At 40.7% G+C, this 17,939-nt stretch overlaps 1 protein-coding gene across 3 annotated transcripts in view; it reads left to right on the top strand.

Annotated features, from left to right (window-relative positions):
* TMEM266 (transmembrane protein 266) overlaps positions 1–17,939 on the top strand; it is a 122,432-nt gene that overhangs the window by 30,179 nt on the left and 74,314 nt on the right. For all 3 annotated transcript variants that reach the window (XM_029575023.1, XM_029575021.1, XM_029575024.1), the window contains 2 exons: positions 7,067–7,123; positions 9,164–9,302. In XM_029575023.1, coding sequence (XP_029430883.1) covers positions 7,067–7,123; positions 9,164–9,302 — 196 coding nt within the window. The remainder of the gene's footprint in view (positions 1–7,066; positions 7,124–9,163; positions 9,303–17,939) is intronic.

The raw sequence follows: 17,939 nt of genomic DNA on the forward strand, positions 1-17,939 counted from the left end.
CTACAGCCCCTTGCTACTTCTGCAGGGTGGGCATTTGTCAATGAATCATCCAGTGTCAGGTTCCCTCAGCAGCCTGGGAAACAAATTCTTCCAGGTACCCACCTCCTTGCTTAGAAAAGCAAGTTTGCTTACCGTAAACGGTGTTTCCATAGATAGCAGGATGAATTTGCCTGCTGTTTGGTTTTGTTCCCGGCGACCTCTAGGCGGAGCTTTCCTCGATAACTACAGAGCTTTGGCATGCGTCTTCCTGCGTGAAATGGCATTGCCACTTCAGTCCATAACAAAGCTCCTCCTGCAAAGTGGAATGTCCCTAAGACTGTCTAGGGAGGTGGGAGGGTTCTGTTCGGGTATGCGCTTAATACCAACTCAAAGATATCTGTGAAACAAAATTTTTATTATAGCCACTTATCCAAACCTTTTCTGAACCCAGCTACACTAATTGAACTAACCACATCCTCTGGCAACAAATTCCAGAGCTTTATTGTGCGTTGAGTGAAAGAATTTTCTCTGATTAGTCTTAAATGTGCTACTTGCTAACTTCATGGAATGCCCCCTAGTCTTTCTATTACTCGAAAGTGTAAATAACCGATTCACATCTACTCGTTCAAGACTTCTCATGATCTTAAGACAGATATAGAAAGTATAACATGGTCGGACCATGCTCCCATTTGGTGTACTATTAGCATGTCAGCCTATGATAGAGGATGTCTATACTGGAAGTTAAACGATGGGCTATTGGAAGAATCCAAGGCTATCTGGATCTTGAAGAATTGCTGAAAATATCCTCAGTATTAACATGGGACTGTCTCAAGGCATTAGGTCGAGTGCATATCATTTCTCATGCCTCTTATAAAAAGAAACAGCTTGAGCTAGAACATCAGAAACTCCTTAAACAAATTCTGAAATTGGAACAAAGCCATTCCTTTCCACTAAAGATTTGAATACATTTCAGAGCCACAGGTCTCAGCTAGCTGAGCTAGAAAATAAGACTATCGCCCACAATTTGTAATTATTACAACAAAAATATTTTGAGGGTATTAATAAGTTGGGCAGATTATTAGCGTAGAAAATAAAACAGAAATCCTTACAAAATAATATCTCTAAAATAAGATATCTCAGGAACCATATTCACGCCCAGCTGAGACATTAGGTGAAGGTGTTCCTGGAATTTTACTCTCAACTATATAATGCAAACTCCTCTATTAGAGACAAGGAAATAGAGGCCTATCTAGCCTCCGTGGAGCTCCCTTCTCTTAAGGATCAACAATGCCTCTTACAGGAAAAAGAAATATCTGAGCAAGAGGTTCAATCTGTCATTAAAAATTTAAAGCCTGGCAAGTCACCGGGCCTAGATAGAATCCGGTTGTAATTCCATCAGAAATTCTCAGCGCAGTTAGCTCCTATGTTAACTAAAATGTTCAATGCCCTACGAGGAGACTTCACTTTTCTCCCCAACTTTAATATTGCTGGAATCACCATATTGGCCAAACCTGGCAGAGACCCAAATGTTTGTGGATCGTACTGCCCTATGATATTAATATTGATTTAAAAAACTTTGCAAAACTTTTAGCGACCAGATTGAACTCTTATCATACCAAAACTTTACATCAGAATCAAGCTGGCTTTGTCTTGGGGCATATGGCCACAGACAATGGGCTAGATTTTAAAAGCCCGGCGCGCCTATTTTGCATAGGCTGCCTGGGACGCGCGTAAGCCCTGGGGCTTCGTAAAAGGGGCATGTCTGTGGGTGTGTCGGCAGTCTGGGGCGTGTCCGGGCTCAGGGGTGGGATGGGTCTGGGGGCGTGGTGATGGTTTGGGGGTGGGTGGGGGGGGCGGTCCCGAGTCCCCCGGCACTGCGGCCTGTGCCGGGGGATGCCGAGGCGGCGCGGGCAAGTTACGCCTGCTTCAAGCAGGCGTAACTTGCACAACAAAAGAGAGGGGGGTGGGATTTAGGTAGGGCTGGGGGGTGGGGTAGTTAGGGGAAGGTGGGGGGACGCGGAAGGAAAGTTCCCTCTGAGGCCTCTCAGATTTCGGAGCGGCGTTGGAGGGAATGGATGCAGGCTGCCGATTTTGCGCACCCTTGCGTGCGCCGACCCCGGATTTTATAAGATACGCGGGGCTACATGCGTATCTTATAAAATCCGGCATACTTTTGTTGGCGTCGGTTGCGCCAACAAAAGTACGCGCGCGCGTACTGTTTTAAGATCTACCTCTTGTGTGCAAGATTTCTGATCTTATATGGTGGATAAGAAAAAAAAAAAAGGAACCCTTCTTATTACTATTGGTTGATGCTGAGAGAGCTTTTGACCTAGTACATTGGTCATTTCTTTTTAAAACCCTGGAAAAGTGTTTTGGCCAAACATTTTTCCAATGGGTCCGGAAGTTATACGACACACCTAGGGCCTGCATAAAGGTAAATGGTGGATATTCTGATCTTTTCACAGTAGCACGTGGAACCAGGCAGGGATGTCCATTATCTCCCTTCCTTTTTGCAATATTTTTAGAACCATTTGCTACAAGGATACGGGCAAACAAGGTAGTGCAGGGAGTAAATTGGGACCTTTTCCTCTAAAATGTCATTTGCCAATGACATTCTATTTACTCTTACTGATCCCATAAGATCTGTGCATGAAACGGTCACTGAAATGACTAAATTCAGAGCCATTTCCAGCTTCACTATCAACTGGGATAAATCTGAAATACTAAACTTTACGGTTCCTGAACCCCAAGCACAATCATTGCATTCCCAATTGCCATTCAAATGGCCCAAACAAAAAATTAAGTATCTGGGGATATATATCGGCAATTCTCAAGATCTTTTTTATCTAAATTATCCACCGTTAATGGCCAAGATTTAGAGGAGTGGGACCGGTACCACATATCTTGGTTAGGCAGAATAGTGTTAATCAAAATGAATGTATTACCTAGGCTCTTATATCTATTTCAAATCATCCTTATTACTTATACCAATATACTTACTTAAGAAATGGCAAAAAAGAATAATGCGCTTTATTTGGAAGGGGAGACAACCTAGAGTGGCTCAACGTATTTTACAATTACAAAGCTCAGGGAAGGGCTGGGTGTACCCATCTTAATGTGGTACCATGCAGCTTCTCGCCTTAGAAGTCTTATCGATTGGCGTAAGATCTCTGCTCCAGCACCGTGGGTACTCCTAGAGTAATCCATGGTTGGACAAATGCCACTGTCTGATATTCATAGAAACATAGAAGTGACTGCAGAAGAAGACCAACGGCCCATCCAGTCTGCCCAGCAAGCTACGCAGTTTATCCATTTTTTTTTCCCCCTTACTTGGCAACCCAGACAGACATGGAGATCTTGGCAACCCAGACAGACATGGAGATCTGTGACGGTAGTACCTCCTTCGGTGGCATCCATAGATGGGGAAACTATTTTTTATCTGGAGATGGAAAATACTATTACAGTTCTTCATTATACAATAACAAAACCTTTGCTCTTGGCCTGGAATCGGCATTGTTCCAGGTGTGGAAAGAAAAGAAGGTACTCAGATTTGAACACCTTTGGGGGCCCCAAAATCTATTAGACTTTGACGCAATGCAGTGAAAATATGGTCTTCCCAATAATGCTGTATTTGCTTATAACCAGGTTAGGCATTTTATGCAAACACCAATAGTATCTAATAGCTTACGGCAGGGAGTGTCTGTTTGAGTCCATGTTCCGAAATGCTGATAAGGGAGAAAAGACTCTTTCAAAAATTTACACTTTATTGAATAGAGACCCTCCAACACTACACAAACATATTAAAGCATGGGAGCAAGATCTCTGTTAGTGTCTGTCTGACACTGAGTGCCAGGCTATTTATGGGACAATCTCTGCTTTACTGATAGAACTAGCTACAAAATGTTAAGATGGTATCCCACCCCAGTCAGTATCCACCGTTTCTTCCCTAACACAACAGATTGATGTTGAAGGGTTGTAATGAATGTAGTTCTTGCTATCATATGTGGTGGGAATGTTCTTGTGTACAAGGCTTCTGGCAGCAGATCTCTACCTGGCTAATCATTTATCGCTGTCTTTACTTTACCTGTCAATGCGCTTCTCAATGTACCTATTAGCGAAGGAGGTAAGTCAACAACGATTTATACAACAGACTATGGCTGTGTCTCGATCTGTCTTGGCCCAGTATTGGAGGTCACCTCGGGTCCCCTCGTTTTCTATTCTTATAGCAAAAATTGACTTTCTATACCGCATGGGGAATATATGTTCTTTGACATAACACTGTCACCAAATTCGAGAAAATGTGGAAGCCATATTTAAAGTGGAAAAACTCCACTGTACAATAGTAGCTATACAATGCTATAGTAAACTTCAACCAAGAAAGTCTCCTTGTGACTCAAATCGTTGTTGACTGACAAGTTGATCCAATTAGTGTGGGACTTTCTTATTTTATTTTATTATATTTTATTCCACTTGGTTTTATAATATATTATTGTATAGGATATGCTATTGTTGGCAAATGACTAGTAGCAATGACAAGCACGGGATCCTCATTATAATATTAGACTGGTGGGGGAGGAGTAGGGGATAAGTGGGGAATATGGATAAAACATATAAAAAGTCATGATATTATGCTGCGTTAAAGTTTTTCCTTATCTGTATTTTGTGCATTCTTCAATAAGAGTTAATTTAAAAAAAAAAAACACACCAAAAATGTGGTGAATTCAAAATGCCTATAACCTTATCTTCAGGTGATTTTAACAAAGAGCATGCACCCTCAAGGACCAAAGTCATTAAGAACCTGTATGTCAATTTTTAAATTGTATGTTTGACCTTGTCAATGTATAATATGTACGTTATTTGTAAACCGTTGTGATCTTTATTTGGAACAATAGTGTATAAAATGGCTAAATAGCATTTCTCAAAATAAAATTGGTATCTCCATAATGCAGATTTAGTCTTTGAAATTACATCAGATAACTGATTTTTCCCTTCCTAGTACAGTCTCTTGGCAGCATTCAAACATTTCTTTTGAGGAAAAGCCCCTAGAATGAACTTGGACAATTAGAAACCTGACTTTAAAATGGTTTCCAAGTTAAGCCATGCCTCGGTGTAGTAGTCCGTTCTGTGAGAGGAGAGGCATTATAAAATGACTGTTTCCCATGTTCAATAGTGTTGGGGTTTTGGAACTTGTACATTCCTCCTACCCTTTGTCTTCTGGTGGAACAGTAAGCAGTGAGATGTGAAGAAGGAAGGGGTTATTGAATGGAGTAATGACTTAACTTTCCATGTTCCTCTGCAAATCTGTTGGAAAGCACACCTGAGCAGGGCTGGATTTAGACATAGACAACATGGGTACGTGCATGGGGTGCCAATTTTTGAAGATGTCCAAAAACTGGGGCAGATTTTATAAATCTGCACACACGCGTACTTTTCTTCGCGCACCAGGCGCGAACAAGAGTACGCGGGATTTCAATAGATACGCATGTAGTCGCGCGTATCCATTAAAATCCGGGGTCGGCGCGCGCGCAAGGCTGCCCAAAATCGGCAGCCAGCGCGCGCCGAGCCACGCAACCTGCCTCCATTTCCTTCGAGGCCGCTCCGAAATCAGAGCGGCCTCGGAGGGAACTTTCCTTCGCCCACCCCCCCCTCCCTCTATCACGAAAGTTACGCCTGCTGGAAGCAGGCGTAACTTTGCATGCGCCAGGCCGGCTGCCTCGCTCTATGTTCGAGTCCGGAGGCCGCGGCCACGCCCCCGGGCCGAAACCATGTCCATGGCGCCGCCCCGGGACTTGCGCGTGTCCTGGGGCTTTGTGCGCGCCGGAAGCCTATGCAACATAGGCTCGGCGCGCACAGGGGGTGTTTGGGTCAGGTTTTCGGGGGGTACGCGCGTACCCCTTTGAAAATCTGGCCCTCTGGGTTTCCCCCCTGTTGCTCTCTGCTTTCCAGGAGAGAGAAAAGAGGAAACTCATTAACTTGAGTCCTCTGTCTATGGGAACTATATCTTAAATCCTGGCCTGTTTTTGAGACCATGCTTCTTCATGCTTTCCCTACCCTTTTTTTTTTTTCAAGATGAAGTTCAGCAATTTTTTTTCTAGCAAAAATATTCCCACCCAATAGCAATTCTTATTTTACCTTTTTTTTTCTTCAAGGTAACCTATTCTGTACACACAGCTTATTTTGTAAGTTTTATGTTATAGTGCAAGCTGGAGAGTTTAATGATTCACTGATAACGTTTTCCATGTCCTCATTTGGGATGTAACCTCTATCCCAATTGAATCCCCCATGGCATTATGGGAAGAAAATTCTCAATTTTACACACAGTTGTGAGCTAAGATTGCTGTACAAATCACATTTTTTTCTGTTTATTAATTTAGTAGAAATATTCAAAGAAGGATTTATTACAATTGTAACAGTTCATAAACTCTTAACAGTTATTCTTAATTTCATTTCATTTTACAGTAAGTTCTATGTGCCAGTTGTTTTCAGTAAATGTTTTGGAAGTTAAAAAAACAAACAAAACAGAACATAATATTTAGCTAGGGCACTTCCGCTTGTGTGATCTGATGAATCTGCTCATATTCAGAGAAAAATAAAGTTGCTTACATGCAACTTGTGTCTTTGAAGTCATCAGTTCAACAGTCACACAAACCTCTCTCCTCCACTTAGGAGGAGTTCGCTCCTTTGTATAAAGTTTGGCTAAATGGAAACGGAGCAGCTGCATAAAGCTTTGTTATGCTCAATGCCCCACATTTATGTGACTGGTGAATTGTTATCTTCAGAGACTGTGTTATAGGGAAAGCAAAGTTGATCATCTGTAATAGGTGTTCTCTGAAGATAGCCAACCACCTAGCTGCTTCTTATTAGCTTGGTTAGATGGGAACTGAAAAAGACTAGAGCCATAGCGGTGCAGTCTTTTCTAGAAAGTTCTGGAAAGTTCCATTCCTCTTTGCACCATATGAGGTCACATGGCCTATTTTGTAACTGAATGTGGAAAAACATCTATTCTAGGTAAGCAACTTCACTTTATTGCTTATTGAATTATACACTATATATGCCTAAATGAATTTCTTTTGATTTCTCTTGTTAGACTATTTTAAGGATTGTAGTTCTGGGTATATGGGACTACATTGAAAACAAAATAGAGGTGAGTAGAGAAGCAAATATTTGTTTTTCTTTGTCAAATATGAGGGAGGAATTTAAATGGAAGTACTATTTTATATTGCATTTTAAGTACTTCAGAAATTCCCAAGTTAAATGGGTATATGTATTCTGAATATATTTAAATGTTTATTTCTGAATTACAATTTCATTTTAATTCTTTAATTCTTTCATTTTTAGATAAGCTGTTGTAGAAAGAATATCACAAATGGCATCATTCTCATTGGGGTAGATTTTCATTTATTTAAATTTCATATCCTGCCTGATTGAAGTCACCAAGGCAATGTACAGTAAAATTTGTCCAAGAAGACACATTTGGGGTCAGATCTCATTAATCAGGAATGGTTAGGCCTGGGTGTTCTGGCCCAGGGAGGGGAGGGAAGGAAGTCAGCTACTGCTGCTATGCTGGGCCCTACCATGCAACCAGAGGCACTCCTCCAGCCTTTAGGGAGGTAGGGGTGCCCAGTGTCATGCAGGCATTTTGTTTGGGTAGTGAGGATGAAGATGAAAAGGGGAAAAGATGAAAAGAATATATTCCTACATTGTTTTCCGATAAGATTTCTGTAGGCAACAGTCCCAGAAGGCTGCTGGACGGATTATTGCCTCTACAAAGTTTCTTTTGGAACATTTTATTATATTGCTTCTTTCTGGGCTTTCCTTGGAGCCCCTTTGTGTTCTTTTTTAAAGATAAAGAAGAAACAGTTGAAGGGGAGAAATGTTTTAAATAACTCTTCTCTTTGTATTGTTTAAAAGTACACATGAAAAATAGTAATCACTTTGTACCTGTTGAATACATCTTAAAGTCATTGTCAAAATTCAGCACTGCATGAGCTAGCTAGATTCTTTTATGTGAATTAACTTGTGACACTTTTAAAATTGACTGCTCCCATGTGATCAACTTTTAAAGTTTCAGAAATATCAACTTAATTTTTAGTAGGAATGTGTACTTGCTTAGTTTGCTATGTGTGCCTAACTATGTGCATAAAGTGCAACTTTACATGTGTAACTTAGGGGTTATTTACTAAATGTTTGTTTTTTCCCATTTTGTGTCTATGGGAAAAATGCTTAGTAAATAGGGCCCTTAGATTGTTACTATTTACATGTATATAGCAGCAAAACAAATGGAAACAAAATTTAAAAGCCTGCCAAAAATTGTAAAAAAAAGAATGAAATAGCCCAAATAAAATTTTTCTTGTACATAACCCTCATTTTTAGCCTACTTTCTGCCATATCTGTTGTGTGGGTGTATATCCATATGTTGTCCCCCCAGCCCCCCCAATAATTTTCAATACATGTCTGTGCATCTGCAGGGATACTGGTAGGGGTTTTTTTTTTTTTTTTTTTTTTTAATTCACATATGCTCACATCCTGGAAAGTAGAATCCATTAGTTGTGCATGGAACGTCTTCTTTTTGTTAATTGATACAAAGAGAACATTAGTACTTGCTATGTATGCTTTTTGAAATTTCGCACAATATACAGAGTATCTAGCTGGTAGCAAATGAAAGTCCATGGTACCTTAGTTCTTGTTCCCATCAGTATAATGGTCAGTGACTCTTAAATGAAGTTGGTCACAGTTATCAGACAGTAATAGCCAAAAGAAAAAATTAAAGTAATGTGGGTAAGGGAAAGACATTTTATCTGGTTTCATTATAGAAGAAGCACATTTTTAAATTTTCCACAAATACAAAAAGTCACTGTATTTTCTTTTCAGCTAACATGTTTTTTTTAGTATTTATTTATATTCACTTAAAATCCACCTTTTCACAGTAAATGTTAGGGCCGTTTACAATTTAAAAACAAATTTTCTTAGTGCAAAATGTGAATAAAACTTTACTAAACAGGGATGTGTGAAGTCAGTATATAAAACACAGCTCTTAAATGAGCAGAGCTGGTTTGTGAAGAAACTGCTCTGTAAAAGTAAGGTACTTAGCTTGACAAAGTGTTAGAGCGAAGTTTTAGAAGTACTCATTTTCTTTAGAAATAGATTAATTTTTACTTGTATTTATCAGTATTTTTCTCTTTAGGTATTTGATGGTGCTGTGATTGTTCTATCCCTTGCTCCAATGGTGGCATCTACAGTAGCCAATGGTCCAGGCAGTCCATGGGATGCCATTAGTCTTATCATAACTCTGCGAATATGGAGAGTTAAGAGAATCATTGATGGTAAGTGCTAAAGAACATGTAGACCTGTCATAAACAAAATTAGTTTATAAAAAGGTTTGCTGAATTGTATTAGTAGATAAACAATAATGGGCCCTTAAGGGCAACTGCAGCTTCTTCTACACTCAGGCAGGCCAAGCCACATGAGTAGATTATGCACCTCTATCAACAGATGGAGACTGAGTAAAAGTTGACGTCACGGACATATAGCCCTGCCCCGAAATCAGCCCGCCTGTATTCTCTGTCTCCAGAAAATGGTGGACATGCAGCTCCCTATGGGGGATTGCCTGTAGTAAAAAAAGAAATAGAAGATTTTGACACATCGCTTGTGCTCCTGAGGGTGACACTGAGCGATTCCCTCCCTCAGTTGAGTATTTTTAAGTCTGGGAGCCTGGTCAGGTTGATTTAACAAAAAATAAAAAAGCGGTTGGATAGTGGGGGAGTGCTTGGCGGTGAAGACTTGTGCCACCTCCCCTGAAGCTGGTGACCCTTCAGTGCTCAGCCAGGGAGGGCTGTGCTAAGGTAAGATGTAGGGAAGTTTCTCCTCTTTGTCCTTACCTAGTATTTTCCCTCAGCACTTGTTGCTTGGCGTCTTTTACCTCCTTTCCCTCTTGTTTCTCGAGGAGGTGGCTCAGGCTTGGCAGGTTGAGCAGCCTTTGGCCAAGCGCGCTCCTCTGGCTTGGTTCTATTAACTGCGTGGGAGGCCGCATCAGCAAATATTTTCCTGCCTGTAGGTGTGTATGCGATTCCTGCCGTGTGGTGGTGTACAGGCATGGGTGCGCACATGCGCGTGTTGTGCACGTAAGTCCATGGCCTATGTTTGCATATTGCCCATATTCACGTACTGGCGCAGCGCACGTTGATGCATGGGGGTACTTGTGTGCGCATGACCACGACCTAGTTTAGGCACATGGTTATGTGCGGAGGTACTTGGGCGCGTATGACTGGTTGCCGCATCTCAAAAAAAGATTTCTCCAGTGCAACTATGATTCAGAGAAGGGCGGCCAAAATGATAAAGGGGATGGAACAGCTCCCCTATGAGGAAAGGGTGTAGAGGTTAGGGCTGTTCAGCTTGGAGAAGAGACGGCTGAGGGGGGATATGATAGAGGTGTTTAAAATCATGAGAGGTCTAGAACGGGTAGATGTGAATCGGTTATTTACTCTTTCGGATAATAAACTGACTGACTAGGGGGCACTCCACGAAGTTAGCATGGGGCACAACCCATATTCCTGATTCTGTAATTGCACTTATGATCTTGTACATTGGTACCAGTTGTATTTACTTGTTCTTCCTTGTTATTATGATTCTCTCTAATAAACATGATTAAAAAAAAAATTTGCCATTAAAAATGCCAATTATAGTCCCTGAATTGGATGGTTTCTCTCTGGCAGTTTCTTCTGCTTCAATGAATCAATATTCCTGTCTGAAAAATACATGGGAAGACGCTGTAAAAAAAAAAAAAAAAATTGTATATAGCTGAGTTGCCACAGTCTCCTCTGCTAGAGGAAGTGAACATTATTTATTTTATTTTTATTTAAAAGTTTTTCTATACCGTCATTAAGTTATTTACCATCATAATGGTTTACAATAAGGCACATATAGAGGAGATGAGCTCATTCTTTTCAAAGGGGGTGCCAATAGTATCCGGTAACAACTAAACATTAAAGGCTATTTGGTTTATGTCATGGAATTTCCATTGATGTCTCCTAGGAGATAACTACAATTATCTGTGTGACAAATTAAAAAAAAAAAATAATAATAATTTCCAGGTATGCACTTGGAGATGGTTTTAGGTGCTATATGCCCGCTCTTCCTTACTTGTTTGCGCTGTTCTCTTTGTAAAAGGCCTGTTTGAAAAGCCAGGTTTTGAGGTTTGTTTTAAATAGTTTATAATTTCACTGGAGTCTCAGATCGGGGGGCATAGTGTTCCATAATATGGGCCCAGCCAGTGATAGTGCGCGTTCCCTGACCTGAGTAAGCCTTGCTGTTTTTATGAGTGTTATGGCTTTGAAGTTGAATACTTGGTCCATTACTTCACTCTGTCAAGGCAAGGGTGAAATGGTCCAAACACATTCAGAATGAAAAAGGTCTTCTACTCCCAGAGATAAGATATTTCTGGAAGTTTTAGTTCTTTGTTTATCTGATTCCTAAGAGGGCTCAGATCTTTCCATTTCTTCACTCTTGTGTTCAGAGAACGAACAATCCACAGGTTTTGCCATCCATTCTCTCCCCACTGCAGCCTAGGAATATATATATTTTCCTGCACTTTTGTGCAGAAGATGGCAAAGGAAATTCTGTACAATTTACAAAAAGAATCAGAACCTAGAGAAGATATCTTTAGTTTGTTCAAGTGCATTCATGTTCCTAGGCAAGTAGTGGTAGTTACAGTCCACAAACTGCTTCAGGTGCTTCAAGTCAAAATGTGGCAAATACCTGTAGCTCCTCTCTTTCATTATCAGATCCCACTGTCACTCCTTGTGAAGTTGCCCAAGTCACTGTACCCTTCGTCGCCTCAGGTCCACAATTATTTATTTAGCCATTTTATATACAGTGGTTCAAAGTGAAGATCACAATGGTTTACAACATGACATACATATAATAGATTGATGAGAACATCTAATATACATGTTATAGATCAACATATGCATTTAATAATGTAATCGAGGTGGAATAGATCTGCTGTATAATATGTTTCAGTTTTATTTGTTTGGATGTGGTTGGGATTTGATTGTAAGCCCTGTGGGGATAGGGAAATACCTATAGTACCTGAATGTAATCCGCTTTGCTGTACACGACTTTAAATACAAAACCTACAGCTACCCACTGAACACTTTTACCTGGTTACACTGGGCATTGAGTCCTTGTACATGAAGAAGCCTTAACCGCGATTGAACATACATTAGACCCAGCGCCCTTTGATATCTCATGTTCCAACTCATTTTCTTCTGAGATTAGCATGTCTGGCCTTGACAAAAAACCTTTTTGTTTTCAGCACTCATTTTTTAAGCAGATTAAAGGTACAGACGTGGGGGGGCCATCATGGCCTTAGATATAGCTTGCATCTGTGTGGCACATTTTGAATCATTGTGAATCTACGACATTTTTCAGCAATTTCTACTGACCTGGCTTAGGTTTGTTGATATCTTTTTAATCTGGCCAGGGACAGATGTACAGTTCTTTGTTTTTAGCTTGGTTAACAAGTAATGTCAGCCTGTGGTTTTACCCATAACATCTACTTATCATGCATTTTTTTTTCTTACGAGCCGATGCAAGTAAAAATCGCGGGAGAGCACACAGGCTACTCCTGTGCGTGCGATTCAGTAAGTTAATTTATTTAAATTAGGGCCCGCGGTAAAAAGATGTGCTAGGGACACTAGCCGCGTCCCTAGCGCCTCTTTTTGGACAGAGTGGCGGCTGACAGCGGGTTTGACAGCAGACGCTTCAATTTTGTCGGCGTCTGTTCTCAAACCCACTGACAGCCAAGGGTTCGGAAACCGGACGCCGGCAAAATTGAGCATCTGGTTTTCAAGCCGCACGCCCATTTAAAAATTTTTTTTATTTTTAACTTTTGGGATCTCTGACTTAATATCGCCATGATATTAAGTTGGAGGGTGCACAGAAAAGCAGTTTTTACTGCTTTTCTGTGCACTTCCCCAGCGCCGGCAGAAATAAACACCTATCTTTGGGTAGGCGCTAATTTCTTAAAGTAAAATGTGCGGCTTGGCTGCACATTTTACTTACTGTATCGCGCGGGAATGACATAGAGCCATCAACATGCATTTGCATGTTGCGGGCGCTATTAGTCTCGGGGGGGTTGGACACGCGTTTTCGACATGCTATTACCCCTTACTGAATAAGGGGTGAAAAGCTAGCACGTCAAATGCGCGTCCAAATGCCGGTTAACAGTGCGCTCCACCGGAGTGCACTGTACTGTATCGGCCTGTTAGATATTAAGGTACATGCATTTGACATCTCTACGCACTGCTATCTATTGCAAAAACACAGAAACACACTTTTACGATATGATAGTGATCATCCTTGTTCTTTGTGCAGCATCCTCCCCACAGGTCAGTTTTTATGTTTATGATGATTGTGGTTTTCACAGTCTGACTACATTAGCCAAGCATGTGTTATGCAATCTCACTTTTTATCTAGGGGTTATCCAGCTGGTATCATTAAGAGGGCTTGTAAGCACGTGTTTGTATATAAACTGAGACCTGCTTTTATTCTCTCAACCACTCCAGCTTCTACATGCCTATTTGCATCTTACCTTTCTCTGGCAAATCAATGAGAGAGATATATATATATACCAGTATCAAATGCTGGTTGGTATTATCCCCACTCTGTGTTCCCTGAATACCCCTGGTTAGCTTTCTGGAGAGGTAAGAACCTATGGGACCTTCTGGTCCTTTCCTCTTTGATCCTTTGTTTTCTTCAGACAACCTTACCAACCACAAGGGTCACTTCCCATGTAACCAGTGAGCAGACTGTCAATTTTTTGACATACGTACATCATTCCCTCACCCGTTTTCTAATAAAAATGGCGTGCTTCATACCCATTCAGACTGTATGACTACCGGTGTAGTTTACATCATTAGTTGCCCATGCCCTCTGTATTATGTTGTGAAAACTACCAGGAAACTCACAACACAGGAGCCAATGGGGCAAAGCTGCCATCTATGGGATTATTACTGAATGCTTCTAAGTCAGAATCCCCACTAAACGGATCAAACCATAGCTCCATGGAGCCTTGGTTGGCCTGGGATAGTGACTGACCGGCCGGTGAGCAGAGCCGCTCGCCTCAGGACCAGAGCACAGGCATTAGGGGGGCCGCCTCTCTCCCCGTGGTGCACTGCATGTTCGTGGGGGACCTGATGTTAATACAAGACGTGTCTTGTATTTGTTGCTCTAAATAGGAGGCACTCTTGGTTTCCCATTGGATTCTGCATCATTCTATTACAGATCTAACATTTTTTGCTCTTGAAGTGATCACTCAAGCCCCTCGAGGAAGTGATTTTTCAACCCTTTTGGTCTAGCATGAACAGTGCTGGATTTTCGAACTAGGGACACATGCCTTCTGTTTTCAACAAAGAGATTGAGTAGTGTTCTTTGGAATTTACTACCAAGGTTCTTATCAAGTGAAACTGGGCTTTTAAAATTCAGAAAATTAGTAAAGGCCTTTTTCTTTCAACAGGCCTTTAATATAACAGAGAAGTAAGGTGAAGATCCAGTTTGATACTGATGAGTAGAAGGCTGTGTGCGGAAAGTCGGGAATGGTCAAGTGCACGTGATCTTTAAATTTCAGGTAGTACGATGATGGTGTATAAGTGAGCCTTTGTTTTAATGTAGTGTTTTCATGTGTTTTAATTGTGGATGTTTTAACTGTAAACTGTCTAGAAACGTTGATAGGCGGTTAATACATTTTAAAAATAATATATCAGTGCTCTTAACTAGTAACTCCTCGTGGTATGGACCCTTTCCCCCAATGCTGATTGGTTACTTTCCCTGTACTCTGGCTAACCATCCCCTCCCCTCACAACTGGTTGTTTCACACCTTTTACAACTTCAATTCTTGGCATCTTTTTACCTTCTCTCACAGCATGTAAACTGTGCCTTATCAGTTAGGTATCTGTACTCATTTTATTGCACTTTTGTAACCTTATTTGCTGATATTTGGTTGTGCCTTTATGATGATTTGCTATTCTCAGTATGTTTTCTTGAAAAAGAAATGTTTTCTCTGGAGATGCTGTGCTTAAGGCCCTCGTGGTATGCCTGTCCTTCCAATGCAGCTATTTGTGAAACATAGCCTCTGTTGGGGGACCCATTGTGATATATAAAATCAAACTCTTGAGCTGTTTGACATATTTACAGCTGCTGCCTGATTTCAGATGGAGATGTTCAAAAGCCTTCTTTAAAAGTCTCAGTATTGAAGCATTACTCCTTGCTTTAAAGTTCATTGGCAAATCGAAAAGTTACTTCTATGAGGCACCTTTGATTGCTAACATATGATTGTGTGTCCAATGTTCTCTCCATTATTTGCCTGGTAATCTTATGAAATCTGACATGGTAGATCACACAAATGTAATCACTAGAAGAGAAGTCCTTTTATATCAGCCACCGAGAACTGATAACAATTTTAAATGCTCTGGTAGTATTCATCCCATGGTTAAAGAACAAATAGTGTGGGAAAAAATATTTCTATGGTTTTGTTTTAAATCTTCTGATCAATTACTCTTAGTTTCTGCTTGATATGTTTAAAGTTACTTAACTGCGATATTGGATGTTCCAGAATCTATTCCACCAATTGCGAGGATTTATTATTCTCCTCCAATCAAAAGAGATGACAGAGTAAGGGAAGGTAATCACGTGCGACCTCCTCTTTCATATCATCCATTGGATATGACTACTTTGCTAGAGACATCTGACTCAGAAGTGGTTAGACCTACTCTTATTGCCTCTTTTTTTATTGGATCTTGACAGACTGTTTTTGTTTTTTTACTTTATATTAAGTTTTCCATTAATTTATACAAAGATATACCCTTGCATGATGAAACAGATAATGTTTCAAAATAGTGTCAAAAAAGAAACAAGAGAAAACAGATTAGTAACATTATACCCTATCCATCTTGAACATCAACATAAGAGAGAAGTGAAAATTTTACAGGACAAAAGGTATAATCAGTAAAAGAAAAAAACTTAACATGAAGAACAGCTTATATAACATAAGCATTAGGCTCAACTGAGTGTGACAGACTCAGTTGGGGTCCTCCTAGAGTCGAGGAAAACTTTCAATTGATCTGAGACAAAAAATATTCATTGGCAATTCTAATAATACATTTCTTAGCATTCAGACAGGTTAATTCACACCAGTGGGTTATGCACCTCTACCAGCAGATGGAGACAGAGCAAAGTTGATGTCACAGTATATATACCCCTACACTGACATCAGCCTGCCAGTATTCTCCATTTCCAGCAGATGGTGGAAGTGCATTTCCCTACTGGGAATTGTTTTAAAAAAGAAATGAAAGGATCAAAGAAAGGACATTTTTGCCCCACTGTCCTGTGGTAGATTTGTGAGGCAAGACTTGCCCTGGGTAAAGCCATGCTGACTTTGTTCCATTAAACCATGTCTTTCTATATGTTCTGTGATTTTGATGTTTTAGAACACTTTCCACTATTTTTCCTGGCACTGAAGTCAGGCTAACCGGTCTGTAGTTTCCCGGATCGCCCCTGGAGCCCTTTTAAATATTGGGGTTACATTTGCTATCCTCCAGTCTTCAGGTAAAATTGGATGATTTTAATGATAAGTTACAAATTTTTACTAATAGGTCTGAAATTTCAATTTTTTAGTTTCCTTCGAACTCTGGGGGTGTATCCATCCGGTCCAGGTGATTTACTACTCTTCCAGTTTGTCAATCAGGTCTATCACATCTTCTAGGTTCACCTTGAGTTTGATTCAGTCCATCTGAATCATTGCCCATGAAAACCTCCATTACGGGTACCATCCCAACATCCTCTTCAGTAAACACCAAAGCAAAGAAATCATCTTAATCTTTCCGCGATGGCCTTATCTTCTCTAAGTGCCCCTTTAAAAACCCCTCGATCATCTAACGGTCCAACTGGACTCCCTCACAGGCTTTCTGCTTCGGATATATTTTAAAAAAGTTTTACTGTGAGTTTTTGCCTCTACAGCCAACTTCTTTTCAAATTCTCCTCTTAGCCTGTCTTATCAATGTCTTAGCATTTAACTTGCTAATGTTGTTGCTTTACCCTATTTTCTCTCTGTTGGATCCTTGTTTCCATATTTTGAATGAAGATCTTTTGGCTAAAATAGCTTCTTTCACCTCACCTCCTTTTAACCATGCCGGTAATCGGTTTTGCCTTCTTTCCACCTTTCTTAATGTGGTGGAATACATCTGTACGTGTTTCTAGAATGGTATTTTTAACAATGACCACGCCTCTTGGACATTTTTTACTTTTGTAGCTGCTCCTTCAGTTTTTTCTAACAATTTTTCTCATTTTATCAAAGTTTAGCACGAGAGCCTTGGATTTGCACACTGTTCCTTTTCCAGTAATTAAATCAAATTTGATCATATTATGATCACTATTGCCAAGCGGCCCCACCACCGTTACCTCTCTCACCAAGTCCTGTGCTCCACTGAGAATTAGATCTAAAAATGCTCCCTCTCTCGAATGTTCCTGAACCAATTGCTCCATAAAGCTATCATTTATTCCATCCAGGAACGTTATCTCTCTAGCATGACCCGATGATACATTTACCCAGTCGCTGTACAGGGAGAGAGATGTGGATGAATTTTGCCTGTTACGGACCTTAGATGTCAAGCGGATCAAGAGGTATTGGAGAATGCTAAACCTCTCAGACAGATTGGCTGTTTATACTCCACGGTGGGAGTAAACAGGGTGAGTGGATGTTGTGGGCTATGCTAGCCCACTGGATTATGGAGGTGGTTATGGCCGCATATGTGGATGGTGAGCACCAGTTGCCTAGCCAGGTTAAGGCTCATTCCACTAGGGTTCAGGCAGTGATTAGATGGTTGTCTCCTGTCGAGATTTGCCGAGTTGTGACGTGGTCTTTTTTATTCAACTTCCATGTATTATCGCCTGGAGGACACAGCCTT

This window comes from Rhinatrema bivittatum, chromosome 13 (assembly GCF_901001135.1).
Source record: "Rhinatrema bivittatum chromosome 13, aRhiBiv1.1, whole genome shotgun sequence".
NCBI classification, from domain to species: Eukaryota; Metazoa; Chordata; class Amphibia; order Gymnophiona; family Rhinatrematidae; genus Rhinatrema; species Rhinatrema bivittatum.